At 39.7% G+C, this 20,957-nt stretch overlaps 1 protein-coding gene across 1 annotated transcript in view; it reads left to right on the plus strand.

The window, feature by feature from the left end:
• The window catches only part of RELN (reelin), a 292,013-nt gene that overhangs the window by 40,918 nt on the left and 230,138 nt on the right, over nt 1-20,957 (plus strand). Inside the window, exon 2 of the mRNA XM_074169082.1 lies at nt 4,971-5,081. Within this exon, the coding sequence (XP_074025183.1) occupies nt 4,971-5,081 (111 nt within the window). The remainder of the gene's footprint in view (nt 1-4,970; nt 5,082-20,957) is intronic.

A 20,957-nucleotide genomic window follows, 5' to 3' on the forward strand; every position in this document is an offset into this window, starting at 1 on the left:
CTGCATCCCCTCCGTTCCCAAGGAAATAACAGCCGAAAGCTCCCCAGGGATGCCTGGCGCTGGCAGGATGAGGCCAGCCTGTGTGCTTGATTAGCCGGTCTCTGTAGCCACTCGAGGCGAGCACAGCAGCGTGTATGTGCTGAGCATGCTGGGAGTTGCACTCACTAACTCCACATTTTTTTTTTTTCTTTTTTTGTTGGAAAATTGAATTTGTTTCATATCCATTGGGCAAACACTGCTTACTTGATTCAGAAGGTGGAGTAAGAGCCACATAGTGAGTTGCCATTGTGGCTGTCAACCAGCACGTGAGGCTGACCCACACTTTGATCTTGGGTTTTGACAGGTGATTTTTGCATCTGGTCTCTACCCCCTGTCACTGTGCGAGTCCCTCATGCTGAATATCTCCAGGGTTCCCAGGCCACACCTACAGATCCCATCTCATCCTTTTCATCACCTCTCTGCTACTTTGCCCAGCCACGGTCTCCTCTTCCCCATTGCACCCTGTTTCTTTTTCTCCAGAAAGTCTCTCTTCCCCTATTCCCTGTACTGGTTCCGGTGTCACCACCACCTCCATCCTAGTACACCTGTTGTCCTCTTGACCTCAGGTCTGCTTTTGTGTCTCCTAAGTTTAAGTTATTTGGGATGGTGTTGGTCAAACTTAAGGAGCAACTGGTTTTATGACATTTTTCACATTTTTCAGCTTTTTGAGAAGTGAGATTCTGCTGAATTGATATTTTCTCATTAGAAGGCTTAGACTTTTGATAAAGATCCCTTTCTTTCCAACCAGCAAGCATGACTTTCCGCTTTAAAACACTGAGAAACTTTCCAGATCAAAACCTCATCAGAAGTGAAATCTTCGCAAAGCACTTCTGCTCCAACAAAGCAGTATAACTGAACCAAAATATACTCCATGGGACTTTTTTCAGCGAGCTCTATTAGTCAGCGAGTGCTCTTGGAGTGCTAAATGAGGACAGAATCTTCAGAAATATTTACATGCTAAAAATGAAAATGTTTCTGAGCATGTGTGAGCTCTGATTTATGGGTTTTTTTAAATTTTTGTGTGTATGTATATATAAAAAATACATTTTTTCCAAACTTGGAGGACAGCTCTCACACTTCAGAATGGAAGAGCTGCTGAAAGCAAAGGACACTGGAATTTTTCAGCCAGGGCAACACAACATTTTCCTCTAACCTCATCCCAGAAACGAATGTAAGTGTTTTGATTGAAATTCCTTCTCCCTTAAATAATTCAGTCAGTCTGAGGCAGATACTTACCAAGAAAAAAACCATCAAACCAAAAAGCCCAAGAGGGTAAAAATTGGCAAAGATCTCAGGAACTGAAAGTAGAAGAAAATGTTGGGCAACTTTTAAAGTAGTTGTTATCAGTTTTGCCTCTAATATTTGCAGTGTGTTCTTGCCTGATCAGTAGGTTGGTCCTAGCACAGCCCTCCTGCATTTCCTGGGAAGATGTTCTCAGTCCCTCTTGCGGGGCTATTCCAAGGCAACCAAAGGCTTTCTACCTACATCTGCACCATGGGCTCTCTCACAAGCTCCCTTCCCGTCCCTGGTGTGAGGGGTGAGAAAAGTCAAGCTAGGGCTCCCTGCTTGCCCTGGTGCAGCAGCCTGGAGGGTTGGTGATGGGGTGCTGCTCTGTGGAGGATGGCAGGGTCTGACATCGCCCCTGCCTGGCTGAGGTGGTCCCCAGTGATAGGAAGGGCTCCTCGCTTCTTCACTCACCCAAATTCTCCTCTCAAGGAAGGGTGTTGTGGAGGATGGAGCAGAGCCTGGTTGGACTTGTAGATGAGACTTACTTCTGTGTTGCCCATTGGGCGCTGTGGAGCAGGTGGTGGGGACTATGCTAGGACTTCCTTTGCCTGCCTAGCCCCAGGTGCCCCACACAGCTGTGCCACTCCAGATGTTTTCCAAGGTCCAAGTGGGTCTTGGCTTCAGCCCTTGCTCCTGAAGCACAGGATATTTGACATCAACTGCACATGGCATGAGCCAGTGTAAAGGCAGAACAAAGCTTGGCGGAGGGAATCTCAGAGGAATCTTCTTGTTGCTGTTGGAAGGGGAAACTGAGAGCCCTCAGTAACAAGCTCTAGTCCCTACATAAAATCATGCCCTGTTGCCGGGTTGTGCATTAGCACCGCTTTCCTGTTCTTGGTCATTAACACTTGGCATGGTGCGTGTTTTCTTTCATTTTATGGGAATTTGATGTATTTCACCACCGGGTAGAGAAAAAAATCATCACTGAGAATGTCATGATTAATTTTTTTCCTCTTGAAGAACTATGAAATTATTCTGAAACGTATGACACGTGTATAATAACAGCCTAGTGCTCTGTTTTTAAAAAATGTGCTAGAGGCATTGTGCAGTTTCCCAGAGGCTTAATGAGGGAGCCATACTGTGTTGGAAATTTTTCAACAATAAAAATTGACCTATTACATGCTCATGGAAAATGAGGGTTGACAATCACACAAATATGTCCAAAAATCAAATACAGGCATTGTAAAATATCACTTCTTTCCCAGAGAGAAACTGGTCACCTGTTCACAGTAGGATTTTGCATTATATCCTATTCAGTAAAGAATAAGATGCTTCCCCACAGGGAAACAAAATGGCAGCAAAGTACTGGCCCAGTGCCCCTCTATCAATGCTTTTCACTGACTGTTTTGCCAAGTCTTCAAAAACAACGCACAGGCATATTTTTTCAACATATGTTTTGCCTCTTTGCTGGTTTAAAAGCACAAAAGGAAGAAAAAGGTTCTGCAATATTCACCACTTCATCATCAAACGCAGAAAGAATTCATTGTTTGCCTGTTTGATTTTCATTTTCTCTCCAGAATACTTATTTTATTTTTTAAAAAGCTAGTCTCTTTGTCTCTTTTGCTGTTCTTTTAACATATATTTCAGAAATGGCCTCTTAAAAGTTGAGCATATGGCTCTGGACCTGCGGCTGCATTCAGGGAAGTGTCTATTGCAAAACACTGAAATTTGGAGCAGAAAAGTTGGATTCAGGAATTATTCAGTATACTATTGAATAATCAAAAAAAGGAAGATAACTAAATATAAAGAGTTGAAGAATAAATTAAATATGGTAAACACTGCTCCTCTGCTCAGAACAAATTAAGCTACTGTCAGTGTTTGCATGTTCTCTTAATATTTAATAGTAAGTTTAAGCCAATGTGTACACCAGATGAAATGCTAAATGACTGTTGGGATTAAAACCCCCAACTGTTTCACTGCTGAATGTGTACCACCAGTGAGTGTACTGGCGATACACCTCGCAGTACCTTGCCTTGGTTCCCTGGCCGCTCACTGGCTCATGATGCCTCCAGCACGGGAGAGCAATGTGGGGAGGTGGAATGTGATGTAGGGAGAGATCAGAGTTTATTAGCAATTCCTGTCAAGCATTGATCTCCGTGTGTTAGGAAGGGGCGAAAAAAGGATTGAAGTATGAAAGCAGAACCAGTGTGGTAACTAAGGTCTTGATGCATCTTCAGTGTACAAGGCTCCAGTGATGAGACTCTTCTTCAGCAGGGAGATCTTTTTGTGTGGGTCTCCTTGCAGGTTCTTCACCCTTCATAAAGCAGTTTACAAAAAAAAAAAAAAAAAATCCTATATGGTAGGCTATAGATTTGCAATGCCATTTATCCACATTTAAGTAAATATGGGTAAAGATTGTAGAAAAGGATGATATTAGGCAGACAAAGCTGAGGAGAGAAAAAGAAGAAAACTTACCTCATTGTAAAGCTATCTAACTAATTCATTTTTTGTAAAATTTCCTAGTTCTGATTTTCAATCAAGAGGTACGCAACCTAATGTTAGAATATTGAATTAAAAAAAATGGACAGGAGATTATTATGAAACAAAGAAGGTTGCATGCTGCTGTAGGATTAGAGAAGTCATTTTGACCATAGAGGATATTGCATTTATATAAATGGGAAAAACCTAAACCTCTGACTTAATAATTTAGGTCTTTCCAAGACAGAACCACTGAAGCTGATGATAAATATACAGTGATACAATCTGAAAGATAGCATAGTAAAAATGTGAGAATTAGTGTTTGCAAGAAGTAAATAAATACTGTGAGATTTGTCAATTCTAATAAAGAATATATAGATTCCAAGTAATGGAATAGCATTACTTGTAGATGGTATTTGGATGATTATTTTACTCTTAATATCAAAGAATCTCTTAAAAATACATTCATGAGTTGCTTAAATACCCATAATCTGTAATGACTCAGATACCCATATAACTTAAATGTGTAATACTATAATATGTATGATAACCATAAATTAGCACTCTGTTCAAGTCCAGAAAGAACAATACCATAATCCTGTTTATTTCACTTCTTTTACTATATCCTGATGTCTTGAGAATTTTTTACAAGCAATGCATTTCAATGCTACGTTTTACTAACTCATTGTGCGTTTAGTGTATAGCATAGTTTTGTGCTTCTAGCGAAAGCAACTTCCCAAGCAGCGATGACCATGACCACCCTTTTGATGTTTCTTTCAGATGCTGTTTTAATGCTCGGTTTGTGTCTGGTTCCTGCTGCAGATGATTACTGGTACATGACTTATAGAATCATAGAATGGTTAGAGTTGGAAGGGACCTTAATTATGATTCATTTAGGAATAGAAGCTGAGTCAAACACCAATAAATGCCAGTTGTTTACCTCTAAACCAGTCAATTTTCTTTAAGCAAACCCTGAGGAGGTTGTACAGGAGCAGACTGAAACTTGTCACATGCAGCTTGAACACCGAACAAGTCGTTTGGGCAAATTACATGGGGAAGCCAATTTAAAGTCACGGAAGCGTCATAAGTATTGGGGAAATTCAGATGAATATACTGTACTGGATGATGGGATCTCATTCAAGTGCAAGTGTCTTTTCACAGGTCACGTATAGGGTCTTAGGTACTGCTTATAAATAATTACATGTATCTTGTTTCTCTCATTTCAGTGACTATTTCAACAAGTACCTTCTTTGATGGCTTACTGGTTACTGGGCTCTACACCTCTACTAGCGTTCAGGCTTCCCAGAGCGTTGGTGGTTCCAGTGCTTTTGGATTTGGTAAGTTCAGTGTAATTTACATTTTGCAACCCAGGGTAATGAATACTTGGTTGTACAGAGGGTATAAATAACAACATAATTACTGAAACAGGTTAGTTTAGACTGAGTAATCAACAGTATGTGAAATCAGTGGGAGTCAATGAGATAAGGCTGTGGTGGCTTTTGGACAGCTTTTATTTCTTCCTCCACTTCCTTCGTCTTTGGTCAGCCTGGTACTGGGATGCTGAATTACATGAATTTTAAGAGATAAAAGCCTCGGCAACTAAACTGGTTAAAATAGCCATTGCTAAATGGTGTGACATTTGGTATAAACTAAAACATTTAGCCCAAGGTGTCTAACTGTTCTGGGGCTGAAAAACTGATTCCTTTGAGCTTATGTCAGCCTATTTTTCCATTCACTTAACAATAGTGTGCTCCTTAAAACCAGAACGCTATTTAAGGTATTTTATATAAGCAATTATTTTCCATGTACAAAACCCAGAATTGTAGTAAAAGGGGTAGGACAGGTTTTCCACAATTGTTATATATTTAAAGTTCCGCTGTTGCATTCAGCAGCAGCAGCCAGGACAGCTGTGCTAAGGGGCTTTTGAGAAATCTCTTCTAAATTTGTGCAAGTAATTTACAGCTATACCTTCTGCAGTTTGTTATTTGGTAGATTTTTTTTTTTTTATGTCTTTATAAGTAATTGTAAGAATCGTGTTCCTGCAACTGGAGGAACTCAGTGACCCCTTACGAGCTATCCAGGTTGAAGGTACAAGAATAGGTACCAGTCATACGGGACACCAACTGTGCTGCACTTCCAGCAACATGTTTAAACATTCATTTGTCTGTTGGGGTTAAACTTCAATACTTTCTTCATAATTACAAAGAAAGATTATTATTTCTGTTATAATGCATGTGAAACACGAGTGGCCTGTGCCTGTGAGTCCCACACAGCAGACACACCTTGGCTGTAAATGAAATAATGCAACATAAATGGCACATTGTTTAAAACTGTATTGAGGAATAATGTGAGAAGGGCTTTGCCTCTGCGAATAGCACCACTCATCAACCTCAAACTTTTTGCTTGGCTTTTCAATGGGAAGAGCACAGCTGCCACAGGTATTTCATGTCTTACAAAAAATGCACTGAAAGATCCACTTTTCTGGAAGAAGTAGTACTGCTGTTTCTCCTTTCCCACTGTACTCTTTACAGGATGAACAGGATCTGATGGAGTAAGCAAGATGGAAAGCACTTATCAATGTGAAATTTTTGGGATGGTCAAGTTACTGGCAAGCTATTAGCTTGCCATAAAATAGGTATTTGTATCGTGTCATTGGGGAGATCATGGCCCCGTATGGGAAACTCACTGGGCAAGGTATACAGGTCATGTTTAATCACATCTAAATATTTAAGAATGGAAATTAGGCAAAATTTTAAGAAGCTAAATAGCTTTTTGCGTTTACAGAGTATATCTGTGTGTTTTCCTAAATTTGTATCTTTGTGTGTAGAACAGGGCTGTTATAGTGGGTGTCTCACTGAGACAGATGTTAAAGTAACATGTGACGTGTGACAGGAAAAAAGACACGGCCTTTTTAACTTGCCAAAAGTAATTATCTAGCTCTTGATGTGTTATCAGTCACTAGTAAGATAACCAACAACTAAATTGGTGACATGTGCATTCTGTGGACCAAAAGAAGACCCAAGCCTACAGGCTGGGAAAATTCAAAAGCCAAAGAGATGCAGAAGCAGTCACAAGTGGTTTGAGCTGCCTCATTTTGCTCGTCAATACAAATTCTCAAACCTCATGCCCAGGGGAGGTCGTCTGCTCCCTCTCGAGCATGCCTCCATCCATGTCAGAGAAAAACTGCTGCCATCCATGACCTTCCTTTTAAGCTTTCTGCAGGCAAACTGTAGGGTCAGTTGTGTTACAGTTGTTAGTTATGCAATGTTTTAAATAAAAATCTCATTTTGCTAATTTTCTTTGCTAGCTCCTACGCTTGTATTTATATTGAAGAATCTGAATGTTTCAAAAGAGCTGATGCTCTTGTGCAGTGTCTCTGCAGTCACAGTAAAAAGTAAATAGTGAAGGAAAAATTGCAATGGCTTTTAAACTTATTTTTTTATTAATATTCAATCCCTGATGTACTGATGGGTCCCAGGACTCAGAATTACATAAACTTTTCTTTTCTCTGCTCTGCAGTGAGGGATGAGAAGGCTGGACTCTTCCAAAAAGCATTTAACATGTGAATTACCTGCTTTTTAAAACAATTTTGGTATTTTTCAGAATGATCTGTTTTAAAATCTCCCATCTGCAGGTGAAAAAGAGAGTAATATCAACAGTATTTAATATATTGTTTAATAAAATAGTGGACAAGAACAGCATTGTTTCTTTTTCTGAAGAAAATGTAAAGTACTTTCTCCAGAAACCTTGGATCTGCCTGTTGTGTCATCAATTCCAACTAGCAAAGAAGCTGCTCCTCCTTTTGAGCAAGTGATGTTCAGGTTAGATTTAGCTTCCTGGAAATGTTGTGTTGTGTTTTTTTTTTGTTTTGTTTGTTTGGTTGTTGTTTTTTTTTTAAATGTCAAGGACTATGTCAGGTTCAGAGACCTCAATTCAAAGATTTATGTGGTTTATCTTAGATTAGATGGGGGGGGAGCTGGGCCTTTAAAATCTGAAGACAGCAATATTCTGAAATTGGGTTGATAGTGGTTACTTACAGAGCAGGGAAGAATATTTTTTTCTCCCTTGCAATATTACCATTGAAATACTCTTGTCTGTGTTACACAAGAGGTCACGCTAGATTATCATAATCTTCCTGTCTGCCCTGACAACATGAAGTCTTTCCAACATACGCAATATCTGTCTTTTGTGCCATAAGTTACTGTATTGTGGTTACAATTATCTTTTAATTACTCAGTTTAGGAAGTTACTTGATGGAGACGCTACCATTGTCAGTTATCACAGTTTACCATGTCAAGAAGCTTTGAAGAAAAAAAGATAAAATATGTTATTTCTAACAGAGTTAATTCTGATGGTTATGTTTTCTTTCTTTTTCTGTATATATTGTGTAGCCAAAGAAATAGTTCATAGTTTCCTCTGTGGGATTATACTAACATAAAACTTGCTGATATTTTTATTTGGGAAGGCTGCTTCTTTTAACAACTTTTTTTGGATGAAATGTATGAGCTTTTGGGGATAAAACTTAATAGTGGTCATCAATATTCATCTTTTGTCCCAAGCTGAACCATTGTCTGGGTTCAGATAAAGGTAAAACTAAAACTGTAAAGCTAAAATTAGAACTGGGATAAAACATAAATGTATACTTGAAACCTCACTAACCAAGCTGTGAGGATCCTTTAGCAAAGAAATGATCCTTAAATCTAGCTTTTAAGAATAGTATTTCTTTCTTTGCTAGATCCCTTGATACAACAGATAGCCGAATTTGCATCTCTCAGTATCCTTTCCGCTCTCCTTCCTGACCAGGGCAGTGCATACCCGGGACTCATTTCCACGTTCTTTAGCATTGCCTGCAGAAGAGCAATCCTGCTCTTCATCTCTCTCTTTCTCAAGCCACGAAGTCACTGATACCCCTCGGTGCCATTCACACTCCATCTCTCTCTGGAGATGCATTTTAGAGTCCTGTGGGATCTTGCTATTCCTCTGTGTCTTTCCCTTCTTCAGCTTTTGACTCTGAGGGTCCTTGATGACATTTGGCCTCTTTTGGACAGCTTGGGGTGTCCTCTGGCTGTGCTTTGGGCTTTATCAGCCCACCAAGGCTACCCTCCATACAGTGAGGGTGTCCATATGGTCACTTAGAGGCTCTCATGCTTAAAGTCTGTCTCCCACTTTCCTCTTATATATTTGGAAGGAGTATTAAAAAACATGTTAGAAAGCTACAAAAGCAGTGGTGGGTTTGATGGGAATGATGGCTTGCAAATGAGATTAAGGTTAAATGGGTTTGGTGGCTTGTAGGAGCACCAGACTGTAACTTGGGATAAGCATGAAAATATAGCTCAGCTCCTCTAAAGCCATGTGCACTGGAAAGCAAGGAACAGAGTATCATTTCTGCAATTAAAGGAGAAGATTACAGCGTAATCCCTCAGCAGCGATAAGGAGCGCTGTGTGGCGAGGACCTGAATCTGTCTCATTACATGGGATCGTCCCAGCTGACAGCCTGGTTGAGCACACAGACGTGCAGGGCTGTGCACATCAAAGCTTGCCTTTGACCTGCCAGTCACACTCCCTCTCCGCATTCCAGCTCTTCCCAAAGCTTCCCAGCTCCCTGGTAGATTTTCACATCGTGCACACATGACAAATTATTTAAAACTTAGCTTTGGTGTAATTAGTTTTTTTACAAACTACAGTGGAAAATGTGAGCCTTTATAGTTAAGCCCCCCCAAACTAATTTTATGCAAAATCATAATTATTATGCTGATGTTTACCTTTTAATAAATGTGGAATAAACAAGTAAAAAAACTGGCTGGAGGGCTGGGCCCAGAGAGTGGTGGTGAATGGGGTTAAATCCAGTTGGTGGCCAGTCATGAGTGGTGTCCCCAGGGCTCAGTATGGGGGCCTGTTCTGTTTAACATCTTCATCAATGGTCTGGACGAGGGAATCGAGTGCACCCTCAGTAAGTTTTCAGATGACACCAATTTGGGTGGGAGTGTTGATCTGCTTGAGACCAGAAAGGTGTTGCAGGGGGATCTGGACAGGCTGGATGGATGGGCTGACACCAATGGGATGAGGTTCAACAAGGCCAAGTGCCGGGTCCTGTACTTGGGTCACAACAAGCCCATGCAGCGCTACAGGCTTGGGGCAGAGTGGCTGGAGAGCTGCCTGGCAGAAAAGGACCTGGGGGTGCTGGTCGACTGTCATCTGAACATGAGCCAGCAGTGTGCCCAGGTGGCCAAAAAGGCCAACAGCATCCTGGCCTGTATCAGGAACAGTGTGGCGAGTAGGACTTGGGTGGTGATTGTCCCTCTGTACTCAGCACTGGTGAGGCCCCACCTCGAGTACTGTGCCCAGTTTTGGGCCCCTTACCACAAAAAAGACATTGAGGTGCTGCAGCGGGTCCAGAGACGGGCAATGAAGCTGATGAGGGGTCTGGAGAACGAGTCTCATGGGGAGAGGCTGAGGGAACTGGGTTTGTTTAGTCTGGAGAAAAGGAGGCTGAGGGGAGACCTTATTGCTCTTTACAACTACCTGAAAGGAAGTTGTAGCAAGGTGGGGCTCAGTCTCTTCTCCCAAGTCATAGGTGATAGGACTCAGGAAGATGAAATGGCCTCAAGCTGCACCAGGGGAGGTTTAGATTGGATATTAGGAAAACTTCTTACACAGAAGAGGTTATCAAACATTGGAACAGGCTGCCTAGGGAAGTGGTTGAGTCAATGTCCCTGGAGGTATTTAAAAGATGTGTAGACATAGAGCTTAGACATATGGTTTAGTTTTTTGTCATTGTTAGGTTGACAGTTGGACTAGGTGATCTGAAAGGTCCCTTTCAACCTAGACAACTCTATGATTCTAAGTAGTTTCATGATAATATTCGTATATACATCAACCTTTTAACCTCAATTGAAAGGGTCCTTTTGAAAGTCCATAGGCTCTAGCACGGTAGAGGCTGTGGATTCAAAGCTCTTATTACACTGGAAAGTGTTGCCACAGGCTTAATTGGCTAACAGAAAAATTTTTGTTTATTTTTTTGTGTCAGTTTATACAACTTCTAACTTATTATCTTTTAAAACAGATGTCTCCTTTCTACAGTGAGTCATAAACTGCTGGTGAATTTTGGTTTTTGTTTAACTCTGTGGGCTACTTTATGTGAGAGTGATGGTACCTGGAAACATTTTAGTGCCTGAAGAAGGAAATTGCATCTGCTAGAAAGCAAAAAATACAATATGAGAGATTATGTTGCAATCTTTCCTCTTTTGCAAATCTTTGTTTTTCTACTGTGAAGGTCATCACACATCGAGTCTCTGGGATTTTAAAAAAATTGGAATAGTTACAAATATTCCTTAAAATATAGGGAAAAATAAATTTCCTAGAGGAAATCATTGGAAGAGCAATCACCAGAAATAATTTACTTGGCATTACATTTTATCTTATACTCTTTTCCTTTTAAATTATTCTATTGCCTTTTGACAGGATTAAGGCAGCCTTCACATAATCCTCTGCTTGGTATTTTGGTTACATACATGTTTGCATAGCAGCCCAAAACAAAAAAACCCCTTTCAATTTATAGATGAAGGATCATTTTGATCTGGCTCTCTATGAGTTGGGAAGAGGGGAAAAGGATAAAAATAGTTTCCTGATCCTGTATCCCCCTTTGGCTCACTGGTCAGAGCAGTCTTAGGGCACAGCGACAGGTGGGTGTCATTGGTGATGCTGCTGGTTTCATCCCCAGAGGAAGAAAGGCAAAGGGGGTGCCTGGGTGGCTGAAAGGCACCCACAGCATTGTCTCCAAGAGGGTACTGCAAAAAATGCTCTGGTCATGCTCCCCAGCTCTGTAGGTGCATCGGTCCAGACTGTGTGTTGAAGGCACCTGAGGCTCCCCCTGCTTCTGGATGGGGCGTGTGGTTTTGAGCTTTCAGAGGCTTGCTTTTGGCATCAGTTCATGCCAAACTGATGATTCTGGGGTAATGTTTTGCTTTCAGATTTTGACAGATAAAAGAAAATATCCCCCACTAACACTGTGTGGTGGAAAAAGGTCAGCTGTTGGATTTTTCTTGTTAGGTGATCCTATGAAATTGGTCCCTCTTACTCCGTCTTTGCCTTTATGTGCTTGTTCACAGCTTTTAAAAGTAAGGAATAATCAATAAATGCCAGCTCTTAAAAAAAAAAAAAAAGTTTTAGCTATGTACATGCTACTGCTCTTGAAGTGCAGTTTTAGAGCTTACTGAAATGGCTGTACATCCCTGGTTTACTTTGTGACAAGCCAAATGGGCTCCAGGACCCTCCCTTCACACTGGAGATATTTGCCAGAAACCAAACAGATGGTAAACTAGGAAGAAATGACCCTCGGCATTCTCATTAGAACAGTTGGGGAAATTTTAATAGGCCCCCATTTGCCTTGTGCTGTATCTAATACCCTTTGAACTGCCACTTTTTTTTTTTTGTTTGTTACAAGTCAACTACTGCCATGTATATTTTAATAGGAATTATCAAATACAATTTGCCCAAAAGATGTACCAGCCCTCCGCTGCTAATTAGCAAAGTTTAAATAATCACTGAGTTCTGGAATAATTGGAAAGAAACACTGTTTTTCCTGCCAATGCATAATTACCAATTAACAGGAAGATAAAATATCTGTATAGCAGTCATATCTTGGAGAATTTGTTAACAGTCAATTAAATAGTGAGTTGGTGCCAAACTGACATTGGTCAAGAAAGTTTACATTTGAGTTTAGTTTAAGAGACTCCCTCCTGCAAATGGTATGTAACAAAACCATAATGATGATAAAACTTTCAAAGTTTGTGTGACACAATGTTTAATTACTAATTAAATGTCTTTATGGCCAAAAGTTGACCATTTCTACGAGTGGTTGACTATCATACATGCCTTATGGAGAGGGTTTCAGCATTATTAACACAATATCTTTTCATTGTCATGGCATAGGCAGTAATTGTCTATGCTTACCTGACAAGGAACTCTGTCCCCAAGTATTTTACCTTCTGCGGAGGAAAATTCCCGGCATGTAACTGGTTAAGGCAGACAGGAATGCCCCAAGGCTGGAGGAGCAAGCTAGCCAGAGAGGGAGCCTACATAGAAAATACTTAAACTGGCCTAGTTTCACTCAAATTTGACCCAGTCCCATCCCTCTGAATGTTTTCACCCATTTCTGCGAGTGCTCTTGTACTCATCAGGTTTACCCTAGCCCCCTGCCATGGCAGCAGCAGCTCCTGAACATCAAAATCCAATTTTGCATAACCTGCTGAGAAGTCCTGAGTTACTCCACAATTTAACACTCATAAAAGTGAATGATGGTGTCTGCTCCATAATTTATTTCAAATGTCATTGGCCCATTATGAATATGACAGTAAAATAACTCAAGATTTTAACCTTTCAAATATACCTGTAGCTCCTGCTAGTGTCGGTGTGGTCAAGGTTGAAAAGGAGAATGAACCTCTGGAGAAGTGTGGCATGTGTAACATTCCTTATATTAGCCTTGAATAGTGGGTGCAGGTGGGTGTTTGATGCTATAAGCAACACTTAATGATTTGCAGATGAGATGAGAGATGATCACTGCATTGGAGATGCATTTTCCAATGTGGCAGCCCTTGTAAAAGGGTCCCCAGAGTTTTAAATAAGAAAGTGCCTTTAGAGACAGTTTTACATAGCCCAAACCAAAGTGGTAATTGATGTGTTGAGGCCAATTTTGGTCTAATTTAGCAAGTACATTTATTCAGTAGTGATTTTTTTTTTCAGGTCTTATATACATCTGTTTTTCTCCCTTGTGTGGCCAGAAAATGGTATGGGGAAAAGTTTGAGCATCATTGAATTTTAATGTGATTTTTTAATTACGTTTTAATTTTTAATAAAATGCATGGAGTAAAAAACTGATGTAAAACTTTGCGATCAGATCAGGTTTTTTGCTACCTCATGCCTCTGAGAGGATTCTGATTCCAATAAGGTATAGATTTCATTAAAAATCTATTAAGAGATTAAAATATTCATTGTGACGGGCTGGTATTTTTTATCTATACTCATTGAAAGTAGTAAGGCTTTTTGAAGTGTGCAAATTGTAGGTCATTTTAATAATGGAAAATAATGTTTATATAAATATATACACACAACCCCATATATCTATATACACAGATGTATTTATTCCTCATTCATTCTTTTAATCCTCATCTCAAATACCATGTTCAACTGATACACTTTGAATGCTGTTAATCAGCATATTCCAAATTTTTATTTTTTGTTTAAAAAAAAATAAATGTATACAGTGGGGCTTATGGCATTATCTCCATTTTACCAATGGTAAATTAAAAGCACTGATTAAGACCAAACGTATCCCACAAGTTTGGTATCCAGTTTAAGACAGTCGGGAGCTGACTTTTAGAGATGCTGAGCGCTGCATAGCAATTTGTATGTTGAAAAGCTCACGTTAATGCTGGTGTGGGTTGAGTGTGCTCAGGCCTTCCACGTATCAGGCCCTATGTGTCAAACTTGGGAACCAGAAAATGAGATAGACCTCAATGGTGACCATGTGGAAAAATTCGGTGCAAGTGAACAGTTTTTAGAGCTTCTGGGCATGGGACAAGGGTAGAGCCCAGCTGCCCTGTTCATCTCTTGGTAGCTTCAAGAGTAACCCCAGAAATACAAAGTTTCTTGGGCTGCTTTATAAGCTTGTAGGTGACCTGGTGTGGAGACCTTGACATCTTTTACCTGAATTCTGCTGTGACAAGTAAGTAGCCCCAACATAACCACTGCAACCTGATATACCAAATTCACTTGAGTTCTCTTAAACAGCACTGAATTCCATAAAAACAAGACAGTTGGGAGAGAAGGACATGGAGGGCAACCAGACACATGGAGTTTGTTAGGCCTGTTTATAGCATAATAGATTAGCAATTAAAATACTTGTGGAGTCTGGGGCCTTGAACTGCCCACTCTTCTACCCCAGGAGGCACCAAAGGGAATAGCCAGGAGGCGAGCCGTGTGCCTCTGACTGATTCTGCTTGGTGCCCTCTGTACACGTGTGGAAGTTTGTTTAGCTATTTTTTCTCACTGAAATGTTACCTTAAAATCCATCTTCTCTTTTTTATGGGCAAATCATTCCTGTTTGTCATCAATTAGACAAATATCAATCTATGACTCAATTCTCTATTATTATTATTTGATTTTCTTATTTGTTCACCAGTTAGAGCGTGATCTCTAAAGCAAGGACTTTCTTTATTATTCTGTACAGACATGCTGGCACTATAAAACCCAATCTTAAACTGTTCATGGCTGTTATTATAATATGGATAATAGTGCACAAAAGTCAAGGAAAAATGAATTAATCCTTCATTGATTGTTGCTACAAAACCAAAATACTTTCCCCTCTAAAAGACATTGTCATTATGCTTCGAGAGCTACATTCAGCTGGATTGACAGGCTGAAGTTTCATGGTAATTCGTAGCAAGAGAGGTATCTTTAAAGTTGGGGGGGAAAAAAGGCTGTCATCTAGAAATTTAGGGCCATCTTAAAATTGCATTCTGTGTGTGTATGCCTCAAGAATATATTAAGCAAATGTTCCCATGGCTGCATGAACTTCACACTGCCAATGTGCCTGCCTGCGTCGCGTCTTGTCCCCAGCCTGTTGCTGCGATGGCTGATTGTCATGTGTTGTGCTGCGACAGTCAGTCGGAGCCCCCTCTCCCCAACTTTCCTGTTGTGCCAGGCCTATTATTTTCCCTGCATTTTGTGTTTATCAGGATGTGATCGCGTATTCAAGCTGAAATTACTGGGCTCTTGGACTTCATCAATTAAGATGCATTGAAGCCTCTTGCAAATGTGAAAGGATATTGGGAAACAGTTATTATTGTAATTTCGAAGACAAGTTTGTAAACTAATTTCTGGCATATTATGACAAACAAATGTTGTGATCAGGCTGCTTCCCCCATATCTGCCAATTTGTTGTATTTTGAAGCGGTGTTGATTATATGTGGTGAAAATTCAGGCTTAGAGGACTAGGGAGCTCAAGAGCCCTCTGTTAAGATCCTGATCATCACCTGTCCCACCAGTTGATTTCACTGTTTGTTTGTCTGTTGTCAGTGTTGTGACTGATAATCATTTGTGTGTTTTCAGAGATAGTTCACAAGAAAAATCTGCTCCAGGTCTTGAAAAATGAATAATCCAATTTTAAGGATATGCCAATGAAACCAAATTGCTGTTTGCAAGGAACGATTGGTACGGTTACATCTTTTTCAGATGCTAAAATATGTCAACTAGAGAAGAAGGCTGCCAAGGCGATGCTGCTGTGTGGCACGGTGGGAGTGGGGCTGGCTCCCGGTTCTCGTGGTGCACAGAGCAAAGGGCAGAGACCCTCCACCCTGCTCCTGCTCAGCTATTGCCATAGGTGGAGAAAAGGAGGGATTATGCCTTTGCAAGGGCACGAGGCTGTTCTCACAGTTTATGCCACAGCAAAAAGAGGTGTTTATTGAGTGCAGTACATTGCTGAGGTTAGAAAATTTGAGTTTAGATTGAAGTGAAAATTGTGAAATTACTATAAGGAACTTGTTCATATGTGAGTATCACCTCCCAAGAGCCTGAGCCAGTCTTAAAGTGATTTCAGTCTAGTCATCCTTGTTACAAAATCCTCAGGAAGAAGTGCAGTCCTTCACATGAATTACTTACTCCTTGGAGTAAGGTTATTCCTCAGTTCTGCTCAGCTGCATTTTATTACTGAATGAAATCCATTATTCCAGGGTGATCATGTCAATTCAGGTGTGACTTGGCACCTTACTTTATAAACTTCTTAAAAGAGAGGAAAAAAAATGATGATTTTTAATTTCTTTAACAAAATATATGTGTTTGTATTTTATTAGTTTATCTACTGCTTGAGGTTTTTTTTGGTGACCCGCTGGACCTACTGTCTTCACTGACTTTTTTTTCTAAAAATAAAGAAAATATGCATTTTAGTTCAAAACCATAAATTCAAGGTATTAAACCCCTTAAATATGATTTTTTTTGCATTTATCAAATGAATCAATATACCATAATTTTTGCCACATTTCAACCCTTAGGAAAAATAGTGTAATTATTAAAATCAGTGCAGTTTGTAACCAAAGCAATTGTCTCTTCATAAGACTAAGCTTGAGCTGGTTGAATGGTTGAAGGAAGCAAACCTGCAGAAGCAATCCAGGTGCTACACAAGCACAACATCCAATCTTATTGGAGGAAAGTAATGATGCTTTGTAGCTGTGTGAGAATGTGGGGGTTTTTCTGATCAAATAAAATAAAATAGCTGAATGTTGAAAGAACTCATGGTGTTTTGGGAAGACGTGATGTTGGCCAAAGTGCCCTAGTTGAGTTCTAGTTTATTTAAATAAAACTATTTAAAAAATTACTTGACAAAGCTATTTTTGGGCAGCATTACAGGAAGCAATGAAATATTTTTACATAGCAGATAATTAATTAAGTTGGTATTTTGCTTCTCTAACACTGTGGGATTTGCTATCTGTCTGTTTCTGGGTAAACAACTGACACAAATATTTTGTGACACTAGAATCATACTCCAGTCATATGGCATCACAGTCACCTTGATGTTCTCTGACATGCTGGAAAGATGATGTAATTATTAGAAGATTGAATCAATAAATGCTGACAGCATTAGCTGTTAAGATGAAGAATATTGAGCATTAATGAAGCCTATATTAAAAAAATGCTTTAGCAGCTGTTTTATCCTGCAAGTCTTAATTTTTGGAAAGATTAAGTTTAAATTTTTAATTTAGATACAAATAGTGAATTTTTTGAAATATTCCATCTGCTTGCTCAGCACATATATACATTGAGCTCATTATTTTCTCCCTGTAAATGAAACTTTACTATTTTTACCTTCCATAATAAACATCTTGGTAGAGATTTCTCCTTGTTAACTACCTACTTAAATTTATCACTGAACATTTAATAAGTCATAACATGGGCACTAGTGACCACCTAGTAGTCATTATCCACTCAAACAGGCAGCTTTGTGATAACCTTTGCTTAAGGAGGGCAAAGATGTAACGAACTCTTTAAAAAAATCTTCAGTCATAATCTGCCAGGAGTTCAACCAAAATAAACTGGGATGTGTTTTAGCTGCAGTTTTCCCTGAGACCATCAAAGAGGTGTATGCTAGCTTCTAATTGAACTTTGGCTAAAGATTTAGCATAAGTGTGGAATTCAGATTTGCTCTGAAGCATTTACCAAATATGTGTGATAACCTAAAGGAATTTTTGCTTAGCATGGAACAAATAAATTTTTATTTTTTCTCTGCTGAAATATGCTGAGTGGGAAATGCTAAACTCAAGAACGTTTTCTATCCTGAGACGTATTTCTGAGGAATTTTATTTACTGAATTTTTCACATTTTTAAAACCAGTAACATTTAGGGTTTTCTTCTGTCTTTTACTCCTAGAACCTTTTACTCCCCAATCTGTTTCTGAGGATCCTTTTATTAGGTACTTCATTTTTGCTGTGTATAAAGTGGGGAACTTGGCCAAGACATTCATACACAGATGTGCATTCAGGTACTCTGTTTTCCAAGGGCTGACACTGAAATGCAAAGTACTTCTGAGGATGTAATTTTCTGACACTAGATGCTGTTCATCCAGAGGAATTTCGAGAGACGTCTGTCATATTCAGTTATGGCAGGGGGTTGTGCTGAGCAGCGGAGCTGGTCCCCTTGGGCTTCCCTCCTGTTCTGGGGATGGAGACTGGCACTTTGGGGATATAGGTTGTCTTACCCTGCTGTAGCCATCTGAACTACTGATTTCTTCATGGTGATTTTAGTAGGAGCCAAGGTGAGCTCAGCTCTGGACCTCGACACAAAAAGTCGTGTATCACATTTCCTGCTTTATTTGACTGAACAATAGAAGACTATAAAACATGTAAAGCATGGGGAATGCAAACGCTACAGGGACAACTGTACACTATTACAATATGGAATCTGTCATATTATTCACTGTTAGACTAGCTGGGGGTGCAATTTTGTGGGGAAAAAGCAAATGTGAAGCGAGCTGTAGCTGTGCTTCGTAGGGAAGATAGAAGATGTATAAAATACAGACTGCTCTTCAGGGCAAATAGAGCAGTGTGTTGGTTAAACTGGGCAGTTCCTGAAGCTTTGTAAGTTTGCAGTTATATAGATATGATCAAGGAACAGGTTGTAGTCACTTCACGTGGAAAAAAGCTAGATTCAGTGAACTTGTAGGGGTGGAACAGATTGGCTCAAAGAGACTGAGGGACTTTGTAAAGTAGAATGCTTTGTTACACAGAATTTTGATTTAATAGCATATAAAGCATTTCAAATTTAATTGATTGGGATGTTTCTTAGAAAACTACCTTTTAAGATCTTAACTGTCATCACTGGAGAAGGATAAGCTTGCTAGAAGTGTGCAGTAGTCCATGAGAAAAAAAGCTGTCTACTTCAAGTAGGTCATGAGAGTATTAAAAGCTTAATATAGAGAAGTCAGTGCCATAGGGTCTCTGGCCCATAGCAGAGGACTTCTATTTGGTAAATTGACTTTAATTCATATCCAAAACATAAACTTACAAACGAGCTGGAAGAAATGGACTATGGAGTTTGTCCTTTAAGTAAAATGCTAACAAAACTCCAACTCTCCAGTAAGAGCCCTTCCTATTCCTTCCTCAAATACGAGGTAAGGCTAGCTTACAACGGGTCAATTTTGTTTGGCTCTTCAATGACTGAGCTTTACAACATTGACGTTTTTCAGTAAAATAAGGAGATTGAAATTCTGTATTTCTAAAAAAATTACTTCAGGAATTTTGGTATGGTTCCAACTTAGATTTATTTAAGCGTAAAGCAATCATTGAAATACAGATTTTTACACTTAAGAAGGAAATACAGAATTTTGTCTTCTGACTATTTGCAAAAGAAAATGTTGAGGCTCGTATGAATTCCCAGTCTCTTCCATCCTTGTCTTTAGAAAGGTGGATACTGCCTAATTACAATCCGAAGCAGAAATGTCACCCTAAAGAGATTTTAAAATGCCGGCTGGGCCAGGATGTACAGTAACACATCTCAGAGGAGGAACATGCACTGCAGCCCCCTTGTGCTCAGTCTAGGGCCAGATTCGGCTGCCCATACCTGGACACCTGGAGCAAGTCAAGGTTCCCTCAGCCATCGCTCAGCTTCCAGCACCTGCCACAGGAGGACATGGGTCCTCATTAGGTCTTGTATCTTCTGGATGTCTCAAGCATCTTAGGTGTCGTTAGACATCGTAGTGCAGTTGATACAGCCAGTGTCATGTAGGGAATTAGTGTCCTAAGGTAGATGGGTGTCCCACATCCTGATCTGATCAGATCTCTGCTGGCTGCAAGGAGCTGAGACCCGTTGCTCACGTGCAGGCATGTCTACATTGTCTCTGTCTGCAGCTGAGTCCCACCCTGTCTTTTCTCCTTCAGAGACTAGGGTATTGTCTAGTTTTGGTAACAAACCACTTCATAGTTCAGCCTTGGGAATAGCTGAAGTGCAGCTATGGTTTCCTTTAAGCATAGCTTAAAAATTACAAGAAACAACTTTTTTTTTATTTAATAAGTGAATTAATTTAAGTGAAATTCTATTTCATGTCACCTTGCTGGCACAGGGTAAGAAACAGGAGGAAAGGTTACTGTTAGCACAATCTGGTTTTATGCTGGCTGTGGAATTTGTGCTATTGCAAACCCTCTGAAGTGCTTTCTCAAAAGCTGGTGTAGAAGAGTCTCGCCAGGACAAGTGGCTTTTCATGCGTTATTTTATTGACTCACATTTGATGGTTTCCCATGTGTATTTAAAGGCTGAATTCCAGTCCCTTGTGAATGACTCAGAAAGCATTTAGTTTTGAACTGAATTCATTTGCAATTTCTAACAGAGGCATCTGCCGACTGGTTATGAGAGGGTCTGGGTTCTTGAGTCCTATCTATTGTAATCTTGTGGCATGCTTTATTTTGAGCCTTCTGTGCTTGTCCTAGATATTTCTTTATAAATGAATAAAACGAAATATCAATAGCTTCAAAAAACAATACCAGTTATTAAAAAAATCCCTGCCTATATATCAAAACATGTTAAAAACTCATTCAACTAGTGCTCCCATTCATGAATCACGGTTTAACACAAATAACAAAAGATCCTGCTTTTTCCTTGTTTCCCTTGTCTTTTTTAAGTGATAAAAATTTTCCTCCTTATTTTACTAGTAAAGGAAAATGTGCAGTATT

This window comes from Numenius arquata, chromosome 2, assembly GCF_964106895.1.
Source record: "Numenius arquata chromosome 2, bNumArq3.hap1.1, whole genome shotgun sequence".
NCBI lineage: Eukaryota > Metazoa > Chordata > Aves > Charadriiformes > Scolopacidae > Numenius > Numenius arquata.